Raw genomic sequence first — 21,772 nt, forward strand, 5'->3', positions numbered from 1 at the left:
TTATGTCCTCACCACCACTTTGAAAACGTTGAAACCACTCGTGCACTCTGCTACGGAATAGGCAATCATCGCCATAAACTTGTTTCATCAATTGAAACGTTTCGGTAAAAGTTTTTTAAAACAAAATTTAATGTTGGCTCTTTGTTCGAAGCTCATTTTCGTACAGATAACACAAACAAATTGACACTTAAAACGCAATAACTTCACTTCCAATTCATGAAATGTCATCAAATTCTCACTGGACAATCGATAAAGATAGCAGATTCTAACACACTAATCGACATCGGCTCCGCCGGGGGGCGCTGGATTCAAAAAGTCCTGTTTACTTTGGAAAACTCCTAGTATTTCATCATCATTATAACATGCATGGTGTATGTATAAATATTAGGAGAACAATAAAATTTAACTTCCACCACTATTTAATAACTAAAAATAGGTATGTACATATAGCAAATGTTTATTAGTAGAATATCTTCTTCCATGGTACTTTTCTTATGCCATATAGATGTGCTTATAGTAGTGGTTCTGCTAGCTGGTTACATATGCATGTATGTATATATAACATACAAATACATTATCGATCCAATTTGCTAATAAATGGGAATCGTCATACAGTAATTTCTTAAAAAGCATTGCAAAAATCATAATGTTTTAGAAAATCATACTAGATGGGTAGGGACCAGGATCTTATCTGCTAGCATTAACTTTTCTGATCGTAACTCTAAATGATGCCGTTAACGATTAATCAGTAGAACTCTTCTTTCGTATGTGTTGTGGTTAATAACGTTTTTATCAGAGAATGTTAACATTTTCTACTTTACGTAATAAAATTGTTGGATGAGGAGTACATCTCTAATTAAAAAAAAATACATTTGTAAAATATAACATGATAATATACATATGTATATATATGTATGTACCATATACATATAAGATTTATGGATGCAAATATGTAAATGGATTAATCGGATTGTGGGTCAATGATGTTCATACAAGTGATATACAAGGTTATGTTTCTATATGCATGTTGTATCAATGCCCTAGCAGAAACGAACCCTTATCATCAATGATCTACATATGTATTATACATGTCTACATACGTAGTGTAACAATTCAGTTTTCATTCGAATGTGAAAATTAAATATTTCGTTGACGCAGTTACAATTTGTGTTTATAAAAGAATGTAGGAAGTTCTAAAGTGGCACTGTAACAGAAAATTTTAGATTTGTACTTTTCTATATAATAACAATCTATTGTGAATAATATGTTTCGTGTAAGAAATAGTTGTAGCTACTACGTGAAATTGGATCTGTCGATTCTGATTATATGTTGCTGGACGTTAATTCCAAATATAGGTAAGTTGGCGATCTCTGATCCATACTCATACTTATTTAACTTACTAGTAAATTTTGCAAACCTGTTTCTTTCATATGCAAAGCGAGTGCGGCAGTACTCATATTTTTCATGAATTATGGTTAGGCTTTTCATTGATTTAAATATAATAAATATATTGACTTAAATAAAAATGCTATAGTTTATGCATATCGATTACGACACAAATAATCTTGTTTGCATGACGCATACTTATGTATGGGATTTGCGACGTGTTGATTTTTTTATACTCTCGCAACAAAGTTGCTAAGGAGAGTATTATAGTTTTGTTCACATAACGGTTGTTTGTAAGTCCTAAAACTAAATGAGTCAGATATAGGGTTATATATACCAAAGTGATCAGGGTGACGAGTAGGTAGGTAGGTAGGAGTGCAGCCCTATCGGGCTCAATTAACACTTGATGTGCCATTTTGATGCACTGTTCGTAGAACCTCCTGTATCTGCTATTACGTTTCACCTTCTCTTTCAAACCATTTTGAGGTTTCGATGAAACTACTTATGTCCGATATGCTTTTAGTGGAAATCCATTCAAGGTTTGGTGCTAGATGGATTCCAAGTATTTTGTGTCGGTGTGCTAGAGCTGGGCATTCACAGAGAAAGTGGAAGATTGTTTCCTTGTTCCCTGCTACTCCGCAGCTACGGCAGATGTCGTTGTAGGGCATACCCATTTTGGATGCGTGTTCCCCAAATGGCCAGTGCCCTGTTGTGGTAGCTGTTACTCTGTAAATACTTTTCCTTGACCTATTTAGTAAGTCGTTGGTTCTTTTCCTGTCATATGTTGGCCATAATTGTTTAGTTATGACACATTTTGTGATGTTTTCCACCTGTTATTTGCAATTTGTTGAAATTGTCTATTGATCTCTCCTTTGATTGATCCTAGCGGGCTTGGTATTATCTCCGCCTCGGATTCGTTGAGGAAAGCTCCTGCCTTTGCCAACTCGTCTGCTTTTTCGTTACCAAAAATGTTCCTGTGGCCGGAAACCCAGATTAAGTTTAGTTGCAGTTGTGTACTGTGCTGGATTTTGTCATGGGTGAAGACAAGGCCAGGAGCGCCGCCTGGCTGTCCGTAAATATAGTTGCTTTATTTGAATTCCCGTGGTTTTCCAATAGAGCTTCGCAGGCTTTTTCTATGCCTAGTACTTCTGCTTGGAAGATGCTAGCCGAGTTCAGTAGACATATAGAGAGAGATATGCCAAGATCAGTGGAGAATACCCCCGTGCCTACTCCGCAGTCCATTTTGGACCCGTCGGTATAGACAGAGATGGTATCCTCCTCTTCTATTGAGCCTCTTCTCCATTCTCGTCTAGATGGTATCCTTACCTGGAAGTGTCTATTGAAGTCCAGCTTTGGGAGAATGTAGTCTGATTTATTAATGGTGAGCTTGTTTAGAATTACACTATGTCCATAGTTCTGCTGGTTCCAACCTCCCAATTCTTTTATTCTTGTCGCCGCAATAGCTGCTGTTTTTTGAATAAAAATGTCCATTGGTAGTTGATGCAGGATCACGTTGAGCGCATCAGTCGGCCATGACCTGATTGCCCCAGTAACACCCGCACATGCTGCTCTTTGTATACCATTTAATTTTTTAATGTTGTATTGTTTGTTTAACGCTGGCCACCATACCAGTGCTCCATATGTAAGTATAGGTCTTATGACCGCCGTATACATCCACATGACTATACTTGGTTTGAGGCCCCAATTCTGGTTGACGATTCTCTTACAAGTATAGTAAGCCATGTATGCTTTGTTTATTCTTTTTTCTATATTTATTTTCCAGGACAATTTGGTGTCAATCTCCACCCCCAAGTATTTAGCTGTGGGGGATAGAGTGAGTGTTGTACCGTTTAGTACCGGAAGTTGAAACTGAGGTATTTTGGTTCTGCTTGTGAATAGCATCAGTTCTGTTTTGTTCGGGTTAACTCCTAGTCCATTGTTTTTAGCCCATAGGTTTAACCTTCGAAGTGCTCTTTCCATAATCTTGCTGACTGTTGAAGGAAACACGCCTGATACCAACAACACTATATCGTCTGCATACGCCACTGCCTTCACTCCTCCACCGTTTAGTTGGAGGAGTATTTCGTTCAGCGCTACAACCCATAGGAGCGGAGAGAGGACCCCTCCTTGAGGCGCCCCTCTACTCACATAGCTTGTTTGTGTTGCGGCGCCGTTTGAAGCTATAATCTTCCTATTCTCAAGCATCGATAGTATCCATCTGCACACAGTGTCATCTATGCCACCATGTGCCAGAGAGTTAATTATCGCATTTACTTTTATGTTATTGAAGGCGCCCTCTATGTCTAGAAAAGCAGCCATGGTGTATTGTTTGTGGTGTAGTGATTTTTCAATTACACTTATCACCTCGTGAAGGGCAGTTTCGGTTGATCGGCCCTTTATGTACGCATGTTGGGACTTCCATAACTTCTCCGCCATTATTGTTCTTACGTGTAGATCTATTAGCCTTTCCAGTACCTTCAGCATAAAGGAGGTAAGGCCTATAGGTCTAAAGTCCTTGGCATTTTAGTGTGTTCTTCCGCCAGGTTTTGGAAGGAACACAACTTTACTTCTTTTCCAACTTCTTGGGATGTAGGATAATAGAATGCTAGCTTTGTATATATTTTCAAGTCTTTGAACCATTGGTTCTACCAGTTTTTGCAACATTATGGGCATAATCCCATCAGGACCTGCCGCTTTAAATGGTGCAAAACTATTTAAGGCATACTTGATTTTGCTTTTGTCTATTATTTGGCCTTGATAATCAGCTGCGTTCAACGGTGGTTTTGGTTGAACCCTCGTTGAAGGTGTTTGCTGACTCCCGGGGAAGTGTGTTGTAATTAGTACCTCCAGAGACTCTTTTGCCGAGGAGGTCCAATCACTTCCCTCCGTCCTAATGTAAGCAGTGTTAATATGATCTTTGGATAGCATTTTGCTCAGCCTAGCGATTTCTCTGCAACTTTCTATCGATGTGCAGAAAGATCGCCAAGAGTCGTGTTTTGCTCTTCCTGACTGCTTTTTTGTATCTTTTCATAATATCTTTATATGGCTGCCATATTTTGGTTCTAAAACTCTCATTGAAAGCTTTCCTTAGTTGTGTTCTCAAATTCTTGAGTTTACTGTTCCACCAAGGGAGAGACTTTCTCTTTTCCAAAACTGTTAGCGGAGTAGATTTATTGAAAGTTGTGGTTAAGATTTCTTCCAACTTCTCTACTTCTGCATCTAGTTCTTGAGGATTTCTGATACTCTTATTGCCTCCCTTTTCGAGGCATTTTGTTGCTATTGTGGTATATTTTTCCCGAGCTGTTCTTCTAGGGTTCCGGTATGTGAGAGGAGCACTGTACCTCCCGCGGATGCTGGAGAGTATCCAGGAGTGATCCGACATGGAAGGCTCATCGGACACCCTCCAGTTATCCACAACGAGACTGCTTGTGTCTGTTGATAGCGTGAGGTCAAGCATTCCTCCCACCCCGGAAACCTATCAGAGCTTGGAAAAATAAAAGTTGGCTTATCGCCCTTGTTGCATATACTTAGACTACTATTTGGAATATACTGCAAGAGTGACTCACCTCTGGTGTTTATGCTGGAGCTACCCCATACGGTGTGCCTTGCGTTTGCATCACACCCTATTAGGACATCTTCTTTTCTGTTCTCCTCTATTAGTCTGGTGAGCGGGGTCGGTGGTATGCCTTCGTCATGGGCCAAGTAGGCCGAGACTAAGAAGAAGGGCTTTTCTTTCTGTTCCACCTTTACCACTATGATATCTGCTGTGCTGTAATTAGGACAAAGAAATATGTACATTTATACTTTTATTGATAAGAAGGATAAGGTTGTTATTGGGCATCTCGGGTTTCTTCGATCCCCACATTCCTTAGCAACTGGCTGGCGTCGTCGACCTCTTCCGTGTCGTCTTCGACAGCCGCTTTGTCGCCTTGGAAGATTTTCAACCTGGTTTTTTTTTATTTGGTTTTTCCTCCTTTATCAGCTGCCACTCATCTATACCAGGTATAGATTTGTTCTGCAGCTTGATACACCTCAGGAGTTTTTCGCCTGGCTCCTCTAGTGGGGGTAACCAAATGCGAGCACGAGGTCTCTTTGGAATGTCCCTGGCGGGTATGAGCCTCAATTGGAGGCCTACAAAGGCGTTGCTGATTTTAGCAACACCACCCGTCAGGAAATCCAGGGAGGCCTGGTCCGCACACTTGATGACCCTGTAGCCCCTGAGGGTCTCAGAGGAGTCAAACTCCGGGTGAGGACCCGCTGGATTGTTGAGTACATAGCTTAGCACCATACTCGACAATCTGACGTCGATCTCCACGTATCTTTTCTGTACCGTGCTCGGTGAGGAGGAATTCCCATCTATGATGGCCACTTGCAGGCTATCTCTGGCTACATCGCAGAAATGCCTTGCTGCTGTTGCGCTGCTCTGTTCGCCTTCACTCCGCCTCGGTTTTTTAGGCAGAGTTTCGGGTGTTTCTGTCGTAGAGCGATTCCTTTTTTGTGAAGTGCTCTCCTGTTTGTTCTCTACTAGGGGTTCTGATTGCTTCCAACTTCTTTTCAGTTAGCTTTCATATTCCTTCACAATTGCTTTGAGGCGCTTTGTTTCTGCCTCATCAACTGACGAGTAGAGTTGAAATCCGGATGTCCGTCCGTCTGTCCGTCCGTCCGTCTGTCCGTCCGTCCGTGCAAGATGTAACTTGAGTAAAAATTGAGATATCGTGATGAAACTTGGTACACATATTTCTTGGCTCCATAAGAAGGTTAAGTTCAAAGATTGGCAAAATTGGCCCACTGCCACGCCCACAAAATGGCGAAAACCGAAAACCTATAAAGTGTTATAACTAAGCCATAAATAAAGATATTAAAGTGAAATTTGGCACAAAGGATGGTAATAGGGAAGGGCATATTTGGACGTAATTTTTTTTGGAAAATTTTACGGAAGAAATGGCAGAAGGAAGCTGCACCCAGGCTTTTTTTTTTAAATTGAAAATGGGCGTGGCGTCGCCCACTTATGGACCAAAAACCATATCTCAGGAACTACTCAACTGATTTCAATGAAATTCGGTATATAATATTTTCTTAACCCCCTGATGTCATTTACAAAGTATGGGTGAAATCGGTTCACAACCACGCCTTCTTCCAATATAACGCTATTTTGAATTCCATCTGATGCCTTCTCTGTATAATATATGTATGTATACATTAGGAAATGAAAATATAATGCAATACTCAAAGTACACAAATTGATCTAATCTAATTAATTTTACAGTAAAATAAAAAAATATGTAAATGACGGATAATGAAATCTCGATTAAAATGTTCGGTAACACCCGAACTTAGCCCTTCCTTACTTGTTTTCTATAAAATCGCGTATGTGGGAAATGCTCTATGGATCATTCTGAACAACTTTGCTTAAGAGACTAAGGGCCCAAAACCAATTTCGAGCCAGTGAATATTAAGGCGAAATTTAAAAAACTCTAATAATTGGTTGTATGGGAGATAAGTGCTATAGTTGTCCAATCTGACCGATTCCGAAAAATTATCAATAGATTATCAAAATGCACCAACGCATCACATTTCATTCGGATATTTAAAAAACTGGCCACAAAGTTTTTATGATTCCTAAAAAATTTCGCCTTAAAAATCACAGCCTTAATCCGGTTTTAAACCCTTAGTCTCATGAGCAAAGTTATTCAGAATGATCCCTAGGACATTTTCCTCATACGCTATTTTTCCATTTCTTTGGCTCATTGTAAATTAAACCGCTCTAACGTGCATACACCAATAATCTCTTCCATTTTAATTGCTGATTTTATACTCTTGCAACCAGTTGCTATAGAGTATTTATAGTTTTGTTCACCTAACGGTTGTACGTATCACCTAAAACTAATCGAGATAGACATAGGGTTATATTTGTATGTATAAATAATCAAGGTGACGAGAAAATTTGGAATCCGGTTGACTGTCTGTATGTCCGTCCGTCCGTCCGTCCATGCAAGCTGTAACTTGAGTAAAAAATGTCGAGTTTGTAGATGGGCGTAATCGAACTACTGCACGCCCACAAATCGTCATTAACAGAAAACCTATAAAGTGCCATAACTAAGCACTAAATTAAGATATAAAGCTGTAATTTGGTACAGAGGACCGCAGCAGCAAAGGACACACCAAGGGAGAAATTTTTTGAAAAATTGGGCGTGGCCCCGCCCTCTAAAAAGTTTAATGTACATATCTCCTAAACCACTTAAGCTACAACAACCAAATTTGCTAAATACAAATCTTATAAGAACTCGGAGCTCTCTCATATAACGGTACTGTTAAAAACAGCTAAAGGCAATAAATCAATAGCTAAATACGTGAGAGATATTAAATTTTACCACCAAGCTGGTATGAGAGACCTTTATGGGAGCCGGTGTGAAAATTGGACCATGGGCGAGGCACCTCCCAGTTTTTGGTGAAATTCCATATCTCGGGACCCGATTTCGCGAAAATTAGTACGTGGCATTTTTCTTACATTCTTATGTCACAGTGTAAAAATGAACGAAATCGGGCAACAAGCACGCCTTTTCCCATATAACACAATTTTAAATTCCACTTGATTCGTTCAGTTTTCGGTACACAAATCAAGAAGCAATTAATATAACGGTATAAAACTTTGCACGAATAATATCTTTAGTGCGTGCCACCTTATGACCAAAAATTTTTTAAATTAAATAAAAACTTTTCAAGACCTTAGGTACCGACTTTGAGATATATAATTGAAATTCAGGGATAGTACTTCTCGAACAATGATATGTCTCTATGTCAAAAATGGGTTAAACCAGACCAATACTTCCCGTAGCCCCCATATACTTAATATACAGATTTTCGAACTTCCGGGTGACTTTTTACCACATATATCGGCCAATATGTCAGGTATCTTAATAAATTGTCCAAATCCCACCAAAACTGTTTAAGCTCCTAGGTACCGAATATTTGGACCCCAGTACCTATAGTTGACTTTTTACCGTATATAACGGTCAATTTATAAGATATAGTATATAATTTAATAATAATCCTTTTTGGAAATGGCTATAGTTTTATGTGTTGCTATACCAAAAAATACTAAAATCAAGTCAATACTTACATTTGTTTATGTTTTTTCGCATATTGTGGTTTGGTGTCTGTTTATGGGAGATTTCACTGTATATATTTCTAAACATATGCATGTATTCACAATCCCCAAAGAAATAAATGCAGTTGAACTTCCATAGCTCAAAATTTTATAACTCGAAGTTCTCCATAACTTGAACTCTTAAATTAGCAATAGAAGTCAAATTGCATACAAATATCCTGGCATAACTCGAAATTTTTTATACTCTCGCAACAAAGTTGCTAAGGAGAGTATTACAGTTTTGTTCACATAACGGTTGTTTGTAAGTCCTAAAACTAAAAGAGTCAGATATAGGGTTATATATACAAAAGTGATCAGGGTGACTAGTAGAGTTGAAATCCGGATGTCTGTCTGTCCGTCCGTCCGTCCGTCCGTGCAAGCTGTAACTTGAGTAAAAATTGAGATATCATGATGAAACTTGGTACAGGTATTTCTAGGGTCCATAAGAAGGTTAAGTTCGAAGATGGGCAAAATCGGCCAACTGCCACGCCCACAAAATGGCGGAAACCGAAAACCTATAAAGTGTCATAACTAAGCCATAAATAAAGATATTAAAGTGAAATTTTGCACAAGGGATCGCATTAGGGAGGGGCATATTTGGACGTAATTTTTTTGGAAAAGTGGGCGTGGCCCCGCCCCCTACTAAGTTTTTTGTACGCATCTCGGAAACTACTATAGCTATGTCAACCAAACTCTACAGAATCGTTTTCTTCAGGCATTTCCATATACAGTTCAAAAATGGAAGAAATCGGATAATAACCACGCCCACCTCCCATACAAAGGTTATGTTGAAAATCACTAAAAGTGCGTTAACGGACTAACAAACAACGTCAGAAACACTAAATTTTACGAAAGAAATGGCAGAAGGAAGCTGCAGCCAGCCTTTTTTTAAAAATTGAAAATGGGCGTGGCCTCGCCCACTTATGGACCAAAAACCATATCTCAGGAACTACTATACCGATTTCAATGAAATTCGGTATATAATATTTTCTTAACACCCTGATGACATGAACGAAATATAGGTGAAATCGGTTCACAACCACGCCTTCTTCCAATATAACGCTATTTTGAATTGCATCTGATGCCTTCTCTGTGTAATATATAGTACATTAGGAACCAATGATGATAGCGGAATAAAACTTTACAAAAATACGGTATTTGAAAAATATGTAAATGACGTATAATGAAATCTCGATTATCACTTTATCATGCGAGAGTATAAAATGTTCGGTGACACCCGAACTTAGCCCTTCCTTACTTGTTTTTTTTAGACACGTATAACCCTAACCATTATAACAAGCCTCCATCAAACATTCGAAAGTTTCTAGATATTAACACGCGAATATCTCCGAGGGTGAGGTAAGCGTTTAAGCCACTTAATCTCCTAGTTCTAACAGAAGAATTATAAGTACTCATTTACTACTAAGAACAAAAAATAGTGAGACTTTGTTCATAATTTTAAGATTTTTAATTTATTCTTCAAAATCTTTGTCGTCTCTCTCAAAGTAAGCCCCCTTGGCCACAATACACTTGTGCCAACGTTTTTTCTAATCCTTAAAACAGTTTTTAAAGTAAATTTTCTGAATAGCAAACAATGAGCGTAGTGATTCACGTTTAATGTCTTCAATTGACTCAAAACGGTTTTCCCAGAGCGGTCGTTTTCGCTTGCTGAATAGCCAGAAGTCAAACGAAGCTAAAACAGCCGAATACGGTGGTAGCGGTAAGATATGTATTGGTTGAAAATTTCTCGAAAAACTCACGAAGAATCAATGCAGTATGCGACGGTTCATTATTGTGGTGCAAAAATCAAGAGTAGTTGGGTTTCTTTTTACGTATGTATGTATACAAATTGATTTTCATATCCGTTTTTTATAAACAATGCCTCGTAACATATTCAAAATGTAGGTTGAGATAATATACTTGTATGGTATATGAGAGTCCACATATTGCCAAAATAACTATAGACTTGTATTATTGTTATAGCCGATATACATACATTAATATATTTCTTGTTCTATAACAGGTGCTTACACAATCGATGAAAGAAGCTTTCAATACTTAAATAGTATTTCCTCAGAGGATTGGGAGCGTGACTTAGTCTTTGGAATCGAATCTGTAAACAGACAGAAAAGGTAAAAACTAAAACTTAAGTGAAATTTTGTACATATTAGGCAGTATGTTATCCTTTTGCCAACCTAAACAGACTTTAACCGTCAGATGTGCACTAACCAGACATTGTGAAAACGCATTTGGTCTGTCGGTTATGGCCACAGCCGATTATCGATTACTGGTTTTTAGCTGTTGATTTTCTTTTCTGTAAAGTTTTAAAATTTAAACTCAGGTAATTACATAATTTTCCATACAGGCTTGAAGGAACTCTGGTGAAGTCCGGAATAATTGTCGAAAAAGGTGGTATCTCACATACTTATCTTTTGGATGCTTTGCCAAACGAAGAAGCAAAATTGGACAATGACGTTGCTAGTAAACTTTTGGCTGCTAGTCTTTATATCTTCAATAGTAAATGTCTACCCCATGGAATAAATGGCAAAGATTGCGAAACATTTTTATCAAATAAGTCACTTCCAAAAGGAAGTGAATTGTTACAAAAATGTTTAAGAATCATTGAAAAACGACGCAATGGCCACAACACATTTCGAAGATTATTGGATCGCCATTATCAGGATGGCATCTATCAGGTATGTTTTTAATCACTTTTCTAAGCACGTGAAAGTAGTATTAATATAACAATTTTTTTTAGATGTTGCCTCTTGTTTCACCTCTCATGGTGAGTAAATCCTTGCACAACTTGAGTGTGAAAAAAAATCTCGAGGACAAGCAAAGAAACTTAGCTGTTATACAGTGGACTCAATTCGTTGAGCATGATCTCAGTAAACCTGTAGTTACAACAATGAGTAAGCGCCTTGAAATAGATTTTGGTCATTTTAACTGTATCTACTAAGTGTTTAAGGAGATGGAAGTCACATTGAATGCTGCGATAATAACAGTTTTGAGCTCATACCCAGATATCGACATCCATTTTGTGCTCCTTTGATAATAAGAAACGATGAATCGCAGTACGCAAAAGTTAACTGTTTCAATTATGTACGTAGTGCTGTTGCTGTCAGCACAAAATGCACATTCGGCGCGGTGGAACAAGTAATTGTTTTTCCATATGGACAAAGTAATGAAATTAATTAATTTTCTCAGTTAAACCAAGCAACATGGCTTTTGGATTTATCTCAACTATACGGTTTCACAGATGAGGCGCAAAAACGCATGCGCACATGGACTAATGGTCAAATTAAATTCGCAGCCAAGACTTCAAATATCTATAATGATGAACTAGCTGTGGTACCTGGCGACTGGAGTAATTATTGTGCGTTCAAAAACCCGTCCAGGCAAATTAGTCAATGTTTCATGGCTGGCGATTCTCGAGCAAACAATAGCCCACTCACGATATCTATTTATACACTATTTATTAGAAATCATAACCAGATTGCCCAAAAACTAACTATTAAATATCCGTTATGGCAGGATGAAGATCTTTTCAGAACAGCAAAAGCAATTAACATACAAATCTATAGGAATATTGTTTTTGACGAGTGGCTGCCCACTGTGTTGGGCGAAGATGTTGCTCTTAAAATTAAAGAATTTTCGTTCAACAAGGAATCTGTGGACATTGATAGAATTTCAAATGAATTTGGGATCGCAGCCATGCGGTTTTACATGTCCATGATGCCGAATTTTCTGCAGAATTTTACTGAAGTAAAACGTGTGGAGTACACTACATCGGGTTCGCTTCCGCAAGAAAGTGGGTATGTACTATGTTTTTTTACAAATTTATGCCCTTCATCATTTAGATAATATTGTATACTGCAGAGTTATCCGCAACGAAAATTTAGTTTCATTTTTTAATCAAACATATAAGCCTGATTTGGAATATACTCCTGAACAAATTGATACCATACTGGAATCGATTTTGAACCAACATGCCATGAAATTAGATACAGTATATGAGGACAGTGTAAGCGCGGAACGTATTGCAATGCAAGAACTTCGCAGTTAATTATTTTTTTTTTAATATATTCAGCTTATTTGGAATAACTTTGGCGTGAATAGACCCACACATGGTGATCTGCTGGCTTACGATATTCAACGAGGGCGAGATCATGGTTTAAGACGCTATATTGACTATTTGAAGCTTTCAATTGGACAAAACATCGGTACCTGGAAAGATCTCGAGAGTTTTATAGAAATTGACGTGCGTAATAAAAACTAATGGAAATCATATATGGTCACTAGGAAAACAAAAACATTTATGTGATTGTTGTGATTATTGCATTTGCTTCGTTCAATACCCTAAATTGAAACTGAAATACATATCGGGTGATTTTTTAAGAGCTTGATAACTTTTTAAAAAAAAACGCATAAAATTTGCAAAATCTCATCGGTTCTTTATTTGAAACGTTAGATTGGTTCATGACATTTACTTTTTGAAGATAATTTCATTTAAATGTTGACTCATGTGGTTTCAACAAGATGGCGCTACATGCCACACAGCTCGCGATTCTATGGCCATTTTGAGGGAAAACTTCGGAGAACAATTCATCTCAAGAAATGGACCCGTAAGTTGGCCACCAAGATCATGCGATTTAACGCCTTTAGACTATTTTTTGTGGGGCTACGTCAAGTCTAAAGTCTACAGAAATAAGCCAGCAACTATTCCAGCTTTGGAAGACAACATTTCCGAAGAAATTCGGGCTATTCCGGCCGAAATGCTCGAAAAAGTTGCCCAAAATTGGACTTTCCGAATGGACCACCTAAGACGCAGCCGCGGTCAACATTTAAATGAAATTATCTTCAAAAAGTAAATGTCATGAACCAATCTAACGTTTCAAATAAAGAACCGATGAGATTTTGCAAATTTTATGCGTTTTTTTTTTTTAAAAAAGTTATCAAGCTCTTAAAAAATCACCCGATATAATTGTCTTTGTTGAGTGTTGCCGTAATGATCATGTACTCATTAATTCACATTTGTTTTTAGGACCTAAATGTTTTAAAAACTACTTATAGTAATGTTGAAAACATTGACCTTCTAGTTGGTGGTATGGCAGAAAAAAAATCACTCGGAGCTGCAGTTGGACCAACGTTTAAATATATTTTGGGTAAGAATCCAACGGTTCTCTAATAACGACGCGTATCTCAAATAGTAATGAATATATTGACGTGATAGTTAGCATAGATGTCACTAACAGTATTACCAACTTAAAAAAAATTACCGATTCGAAAAACACGCGAAGTATAAATTAAAAAGTCACCTTTTAATTTGATCACAGTAGTACGTCTGTCAGAATTTTATCCATTTAAACATATTAGAAATAAGCCATGAGAATATCGGCACAATTCCGATTTCCTTGGCGCCGCGATTTGAAGGTACCGTTGGAAAGAGGACAGCCTCCTGATTAAAAAATATACAGGGTTATAGGTACCGCAAACCCTTAGTTTACGAGATATTCGACCTTAAAGTTCAAAAATTCCCAAAATTTGAATATTTCAACAAGCTATTTTAAAACATTAAACACATTTTACTCACATTTTTCAGTTCAAATTATTTAAATTAAACTATAATTTTTATATAAATCCACATTTTACACTTCTAACAGTTTTTTTTACCGAAGAAATCTTTATTTTAACAAGTAAGTAATGTTTCTGACGTTTTTTGTTAGTCGGTTAACGCACTTTTAGTGATTTTCAACATAACCTTTGTATGGGAGGTGGGCGTGATTATTATCCGATTTCTTCCATTTTTGAACTGTTTATGGAAATTCCTGAAGGAAACGACTCCATAGAGTTTGGTTGACATAGCTATAGTAGTTTCTGAGATATGTACAAAAAACTTAGCAGGGGGCGGGGCCACGCCCACTTTTCCAAAAAACTGACGTCCAAATATGCCCCTCTCTAATGCGATCCTTTGTGCCAAATTTGACTTTAATATCTTTATTTATGGCTTAGTTATAACACTTTATAGATTTTCGGTTTTCGCCATTTTGTGGTCGTGGCAGTGGGCCGATTTTGCCCATCTTCGAACTTAACCTTCTTATGGAGCCAAGAAATACGTGTACCAAGTTTCATCATGATATCTCAAGTTTTACTCAAGTTACAGCTTGCACGGACGGACGGACGGACAGACAGACATCCCGATTTCAACTCTACTCGTCACCCTGATCACTTTGGTATATATAACTCTATATCTGACTCTTTTAGTTTTAGGACTTACAAACAACCGTTATGTGAACAAAACTACATATAATACTCTCCTTAGCAACTTTGTTGCGAGAGTATAAAAATTACATTTTACACTCTTAGTGAACATCATGTGTGTGCTAAAAATTACGACGAAATGGAGCGCTGCCATGTGATAATAAGAAAATTCGCTGAAATTCCTTTTTTCCCAAAAATTCCTTTATCCATTCATATGGATATGTTCTTTATTTAATTTAATAAACAAATAAGTAATATTATATAGTAATATTATATAATTATATTATATAATAATATTATATATATTGTCACCTAATATACAAAACGACGTATTATCAAAAATAAGTGGAAAGCGCTGACAGATATAATAACCAAAATTTAACCATTTTATAACGAAAACTCAAATTTTGTTTCAATATCAGTGCAAGATACCCAAAAAATATAACCACTTTATAACGAAACTCAATATATTTTTTTATTTTAACGCAGAAAGGAGTACTAGAAGTAGTAGTGCAGGAGTGCAGGAAAGCACTTTAGTATAGTTAATATAGAAAAAAGATCACGCGAAAAAACAAACAAAAAAAATTGTTAAAAATCCTTCATATTTGATGTTTAAGATCTGGCAAGGCTCGTTTTCCTCATAATTGTAAACAATCTAACCTTTTCAACGATGAGTGTGCTAAGTGATTTTTAAATTAATAAATTTAGGTAAAACATAGCAAAATAAAAGTGAAATGTGAAATTATTTCAATGTTTAGAGTATATATTTAAATATACAGAGTGAAAAACGTGAAAAAATTTAGTGAAACATAGAGAAATGCCATGTGTTATTAGTGCAAATTTTTGAACTTTTAATCGTGAATATTTTAAAAAATAAAAGTTATTTTTGTAATATTTTTGAATATTTCTTCTCTGGAGAAGCTTCCTTATCCGCACATACCCCATTTATACGGAAATTCAGTTTTTTTACCCCTCCGCCAAAGTAATCGGAATCGCCCGAATATGTCCTAAACTAAGCGTTTGCGGTACCTATAACCCCATATAATTTTTAATCAGGAGAAAAGAAATCGGAATTTTGCCATTTATAAATTACAAAAAAATTATTCAAATCGTAATGTGGAATCCATAAAATGAATGAAGCAAAGCTAACGCGGATACAAATTTTGAAAACAATCAATATGTAGATTGAATAATAAGTTTGATGTTTTTAATGGCTAAATATATGTATGTTCTCTTAGAAATAAACAATAACACTTTTACGTCTCAGGAGAAATATATATGTACATATGTATATAAAAAATTAATCAAAGTAGCAGTTAGCTTTCAGATTAAACTAATTACTAGAAAGTTAATCTACCACGATGTATGCACATTTTAACAAGAATAGCGTTAAGTAAAAGAATGGAATTACGAAAACTCTTGTGAACTGGTACATAGCCATAAGAATTTGAAAGTAAAAAATATCCGTACTAACATAATTTGCAGGCGAATTACCACACGCATCCAAAAGTGGTTTTACAATTAATGTGTAATTTTTTCGATGACATATGTATGGTATTTTTCCTTATGTAACTATTTGTTGTACGCAATTCAACCAAGCATGAAAAATTGGTTAGCAGAGTAGAGGTTGGCAATAATGTATTCTATGTTCGCATGCGGCAACAATTATATCAATTAAAAATTACTTTCCCAAAAGTAATATTTATATTTAATAATGTTATAATGATTGGAGAAAAAGGTATATTCCATATTAATGTCCTTATTATGCCTATTTCTTTGGGCAATTATTAAATGATAAGTGATGAATGAATGCGGAAACAAATTTCTGGTGCCGAAATGTTCAGTATGTTGGAAAAGGCTTTCGGTGATAATTTCTTGTCGCGAATAAGTGTTTTTGATTGGTACAAATTATTTAAAGAAGGTCAAGAACGTCCAGTATGACCACCAACATCAGATGTTGTTCAACACGTCAATAAAATAATAAATAATAATAAGAATACTGGCATGTTTGGAATATCGAATGGATCACTTTGAAAGATAATTTGGGCATAAGAAAAGGGTGGTTTCAAAATCAGTCAATTTTTTCTGAAAACACCCGTTGCGTTAACGTCTATGAAACAATACTTTCTGACACTACCAAGATGCCATGAAACGTATTATTACTGGCGAAGAGTCCTGGATCTATGCTTACCACCCGGATCGGCAAAGATAAGCCAAATCCGAAAAAACCACGTCAAAACAAGTCACCGTTATATTGACAGTTTTCTTCGATTATCGAGATGTGGTGCATCTAATTCCCTTCGACCTACCAAACTGTCAACAAGGAGTACTATTTGAGTATTGTACGCAAAAAGGGACAATTGAAAACATTAAACTTGAATCGCTAGGAGCATTGAAGGCTATTCCGCAAATTGACTTTAAAAACTGTTACGAGGATTAGAAAGAACTTTGGCGCAAGTGTATTATTGGGGCGAAGGGAGATTACTTTGAGAGGAACGGCATAGATTTTGAAGAATAATTTAAGAATTTTAATATTATGAACAATGTCTTACTATTTTTTGCTCATAGTATTACAAGTCCATATATTTTGTGGTACCTGATAGGTGGTGCTAATTTTTTTGTTTCCGCATTATTATTGAAAAATACTCATAACTTAATTATAATTGTTTACATATTTTCCGCTTTATTTAACCAACTAACAAACTTTCAAAATTTCAGCCGAACAGTTCTCGAAGATATATCAGAGGCAGCTTCATGCTTTAGACCCAATATTAACGGATTTGGTACAATTTAAAAAAGCAAACGCGGTTGAATTGCTTTGCGCAAATTCTAAATTGAATAATGTGCAGAGAAATATATTTAGTTTACCTTCGGACAAGTAAGTTCTTTGAAATATGTGCATCTTTTGTATGATACATACAGACACTGGTGATTCCATCATTTACAACTTTGATGTTGTTTATTTATACGTAATTTACAATGTAGCCTTAATGAAAGCCCAATGTTTCAAACTTGGTATCGCCTTTATAATACAGCAAATTGGATATGTCGTTTTACATATAGCTCATTAATTTTATATAACATTGTGCATTTTCACAAAAATCTAGAGGAATTTATAAGAAATAATTCGAAAGTGGTTTGCGTGCATTTTCTTTTACGACACGCAATATATCTGAAAAAAACATATTAAACAATTTTAAGCTCATTCGGGAGTATTTAAGAAATCAAGCAAACAAACAAATGGTTTGTAAATAGCAAAAACTTTTAATACTAATTGGTATCTCAAGATCTAAAACTTTTAAAAAATATAATCTATTTTGATACCTTCATTTATAACATACATTCTCTTTAGTCTTAACTACTTTTAGTATTTTAATAACTACCTTGTAAATTTGTTTTCTTCCAGAAATCCAATGTTGCCATGTAATGAACATGTGGAGCTATTACGTCCATAAGATATTGTAGACTTTTATAGATTGTTGAACAATTGTAAAAAACAATTAAATAAATGTGTAAAAATTTGGCAGTGATGTTGCTGTTTAAATGAAACGAGGAGTTTGGAGTTTTATATAATAAAGCCTTTTAATTCAAGTTTTCTTATGGGCTGCTTACAAAGAACTGAACTGAGTAGAAATTGAAAATATATCATAAACTGTAAATACATATAGCGGGATTCCGTAACCAGTCTCTAGTCTCTATTTGAGACATTTTGAGGTAAAGTATCAATTTGTGACTAGTTACTATTCACTAAACAGTCTCTAGCGTTAGTCTCAAAATATTGTCTCAAAATATTGCCTCAAATTTGAGACCTGATAGTTTGCAGGTCTCAAAACTAAAAAGAGCTTTTGTCTGCCATTTTGAATATACTGAATATAGATGCATGGAATGGAACAATTCAAGGTTGCAATAAATAGTAATATCTAAAATATACGTTGGTAGTCTAAACTACTTCGTCGCGCCAACACCTCCCCTCGAAGTAGTGAGGCTACTTGTCATGCCTAACGCTGCTGAACATTTGCAATGTTTGACGCTGCTCAAGCTTTTCGTTAAGACGTCTGCTGGCATATCTTCGGTGGGCATATATGTTAACGTGATTCTTCCGCTTTGGTGGCATTCTTTGATGAAATGATGGCGCACGTCGATATGTTTTGTACGCGAGCTGTAGCCTAAGCACTGAATTAGTTTTTGAGCGCTTTGGCTGTCGTTGAATAATGTAGTGTTCTCATATGATATGCCGAAATCTTTAAAAATGCCTTGAAGATATATAGCTTCTTTTGTCGCTTCTGTAATTGCCATATATTCGGCTTCGGTACTGGAGAGCGCAACGGTGCGTTGTTTGCGCGCCTCCCAACTTACTGCTGCGCCAGCCACTATGAACGCATATCCACTATAGGATCGCCTGTCTATTATATTTGCACCCCAATCTGCATCTACCACACCATATAGGCTATTGTCGTTTTGCGAATAAAGGAGACCATAATTTCGGGTACCATTTAAATAACGTAGAATTCGTTTTGCGGCTTTCCAGTGCTGCTCGTTGTAGTTCGTATTAAACTGGCTCATATAATTTACTGCGAAAGCTATGTCTGGCCTTGTTGTAACTGCTAAGTACATGAGTGTTCCTATAAGTCTTTGATACGGATAACTCTTCATGGCTTCTTCATCGACTTTAACTGGTTTTTCAATTTGGAAGTTCATTTCTAGGGGTGTTTTTGCTGGTTTGCAATTAGCCATATTAAATCGTTGTAAAATAGTTTCAGTATAAGCTGGTTGCGATAAAAATACTTGATGTGAGTTTAAATTCTGCTTAAAGTCAATGCCAACGCAACGCTTTACTGGACCAATATCTTTCATTTCAAATGATTCGCTTAATGCCTTCTTGATACTTTTTAGTAACATATTATCGTTTGATGCTAGTAACAAATCGTCTACATATATTGTTAGTATTAAAATTTGTTTACCTTTTTGTTTGATAAAAAGACATGGATCTTGTGTAGATGCCTCCAAACCAAGCTGTTTCAATTTAGTTGTCAATCGATTGTACCACATCAAACCGGATTGTCGTAGTCCATATAGGGCCTTTTTCAGTAAACATACGGGATTACGGTTTTTCATCGCTGCAAGCCACTTGTCTGCAGTCTCTTCGACATTTTTACTATGCTTTGTTATACCCTGACTACCTGTAGGCTCACCTGATTTTATTTTGTTCAAAACTTCAATCAACATTTCTGGGACTTCCAAGTATACGGCTTCTTCTAGTTCTCCATTGAGATACGCAGTAACGACATCCATTTGATGGATTTCTAAGTCCATTTTAGCTGCCATTGCTGCAAGCAAACGGATTGATGTATACCGTGCCACCGGCGAGTAAGTATCGTGGAAATCCTCCCCTTGACGTTGAGCATATCCTTTCGCAACGAGACGTGCTTTCTTCTGACCATTTTCTTTCGTTCGCAGTACTAAACGGCTACCAATAATTTTACTGTTTTTAGGTTGATTGATTATGTCCCATGTTTCGTTTGAAATTAATGCCAAATACTCATCTTCAATAGCCTTCTTCCATTCTAATGAATAATTACTGGTATCTTCTTCGAACCAACTTGACGGAGTTTCGTGTATACCAATACACGCCAATTCACTTATTTCAGACTCTTCGTCTTTGCGCTGAGTTTCGCAATTATTTTCTTTTGCATGCTGATAAACCTTTTTCGGTCTTCCGCGCAAACCAGTCTTAAGCTTTTTCGGACGACCTTTACCACGTTTAACTTCTGTTTCATTTTGGTCACTGTTGCACGTTTCAAACTCACTTGCTGTTTCATCACAGTCTTGCATTGATACCGATTTTTCAAGCGTCTTTGTTTCTAATTCAATAGTATTATTTTGCATTTCGATTATTTCTTCGTATTCGTTTTTAAAACCGAATTCGTCTATAAATTTAACGTCACGACTAATGATAATGTCTCGTTTATTTTTGGACCATAAGCGATAAGCTTTCGATTCGGACGAATATCCGACAAACACACACTGTTCAGATCGAGACTCAAATTTACCTTTCGATTGTTGTTTGTTTAACACATAGGCTTTTGAGCCAAACACTTTCATATGAGTAACTGTTGGAATTTTTCCAGTCCATGTTTTATGTGGGACTTCTCCCGTAGATTTTGTAATACACCGATTTCTTATATAGCATGAAGTGTTTATTGCTTCAGCCCAGAACGAAGGAGGAACACCAGCTTGCTTCATCAAGCACCTAGCCATCTCCACCAGCGTCCTGTTCTTACGTTCAGCAACTCCGTTTTGCTGTGGAGTGTGCGGGGTTGTTAAACGTCGTTTAATTCCGTATTTTTGCAAAAATAAATCAAATTCGCGATTACAATATTCACGCCCATTGTCAGATATAATAAAAGCATTGCATTATTCTTTTACCCGCGAATGTCTCTGCCGCACTTTTAAACTTTTTGAACGCTTCTAGCACATCTGACTTTTGCCTTATAAAGTGAATTTCACACCATCGAGATTTGTCATCAATGAATGTAACAAAATAATTTTTTCCACCGTTTGAGCTGCACCTGCATATGTGGTCCACATACATCACTATGCACTATTTCTAGTAAATCATTGGTACGATTATTAGAGCTTTTGGGAAAAACTAAACGGGTTTGCTTCTCACTCAAACATATTTCACATGCCGATAAACTTTCTTTTGTGTTTACTTTTAGTCCATGCACATCGCCATTTTTGGCCATTTCTTTTAAATCTCGCTCGTTTAGATGACCCATTCGGCAGTGCCATAGATTTATATCACTTATATTCTGAGCTAAATATGCACTATTTTTACTGTCTTTCATAAAATATAAATTGCCATTTCGTTCTGCAGTAAACAACACTTTTTCGTTTTTATCAATAACAATCGCATCGTTTTTGCGAAAATGTACTCCATACCCTTTGTCCGTCATTTTCGACACGGACAACAAATTA

At 36.5% G+C, this 21,772-nt stretch overlaps 2 protein-coding genes and 1 long non-coding RNA gene across 8 annotated transcripts in view; 2 read left to right on the top strand and 1 right to left on the bottom strand.

Annotated features, from left to right (window-relative positions):
• LOC126764550 (uncharacterized) overlaps positions 1–18,267 on the bottom strand; it is a 63,029-nt gene extending 44,762 nt beyond the window's left edge. The window contains exons 1-2 of the long non-coding RNA XR_007668063.1: positions 18,178–18,267; positions 4,953–5,155 (exon numbers count right to left, since the gene is read on the bottom strand). This is a non-coding gene — a long non-coding RNA (uncharacterized LOC126764550). The remainder of the gene's footprint in view (positions 1–4,952; positions 5,156–18,177) is intronic.
• On the top strand, positions 1,137–18,343 carry LOC126763612 (peroxidase). 6 transcript variants are annotated; one of them, XM_050481287.1, is made up of 11 exons: positions 1,142–1,355; positions 10,557–10,665; positions 10,899–11,229; positions 11,292–11,445; positions 11,505–11,689; positions 11,741–12,348; positions 12,413–12,557; positions 12,624–12,794; positions 13,578–13,698; positions 17,513–17,672; positions 18,201–18,343. In XM_050481287.1, exons 1-11 carry the CDS (start codon positions 1,265–1,267, stop codon positions 18,247–18,249), a joined length of 2,124 nt encoding a protein of 707 aa, XP_050337244.1. In that variant the 5' UTR covers positions 1,142–1,264; the 3' UTR covers positions 18,250–18,343. The 6 variants fall into 6 exon arrangements, with proteins under 6 accessions (XP_050337280.1, XP_050337263.1, XP_050337244.1 ...); XM_050481296.1 differs by having other exon boundaries at positions 1,144–1,355; positions 11,502–11,635; XM_050481277.1 differs by having other exon boundaries at positions 1,146–1,355; positions 11,502–11,689.
• Positions 18,344–18,416: 73 nt separating this feature from the next.
• LOC126763579 (epidermal growth factor receptor kinase substrate 8) overlaps positions 18,417–21,772 on the top strand; it is a 37,980-nt gene continuing 34,624 nt past the window's right edge. Inside the window, exon 1 of the mRNA XM_050481237.1 lies at positions 18,417–18,508. The gene's annotated coding sequence lies outside the window, so the exon portion shown is untranslated. The remainder of the gene's footprint in view (positions 18,509–21,772) is intronic.

This window comes from Bactrocera neohumeralis, chromosome 2, assembly GCF_024586455.1.
Source record: "Bactrocera neohumeralis isolate Rockhampton chromosome 2, APGP_CSIRO_Bneo_wtdbg2-racon-allhic-juicebox.fasta_v2, whole genome shotgun sequence".
Classification (NCBI taxonomy): Eukaryota; Metazoa; Arthropoda; class Insecta; order Diptera; family Tephritidae; genus Bactrocera; species Bactrocera neohumeralis.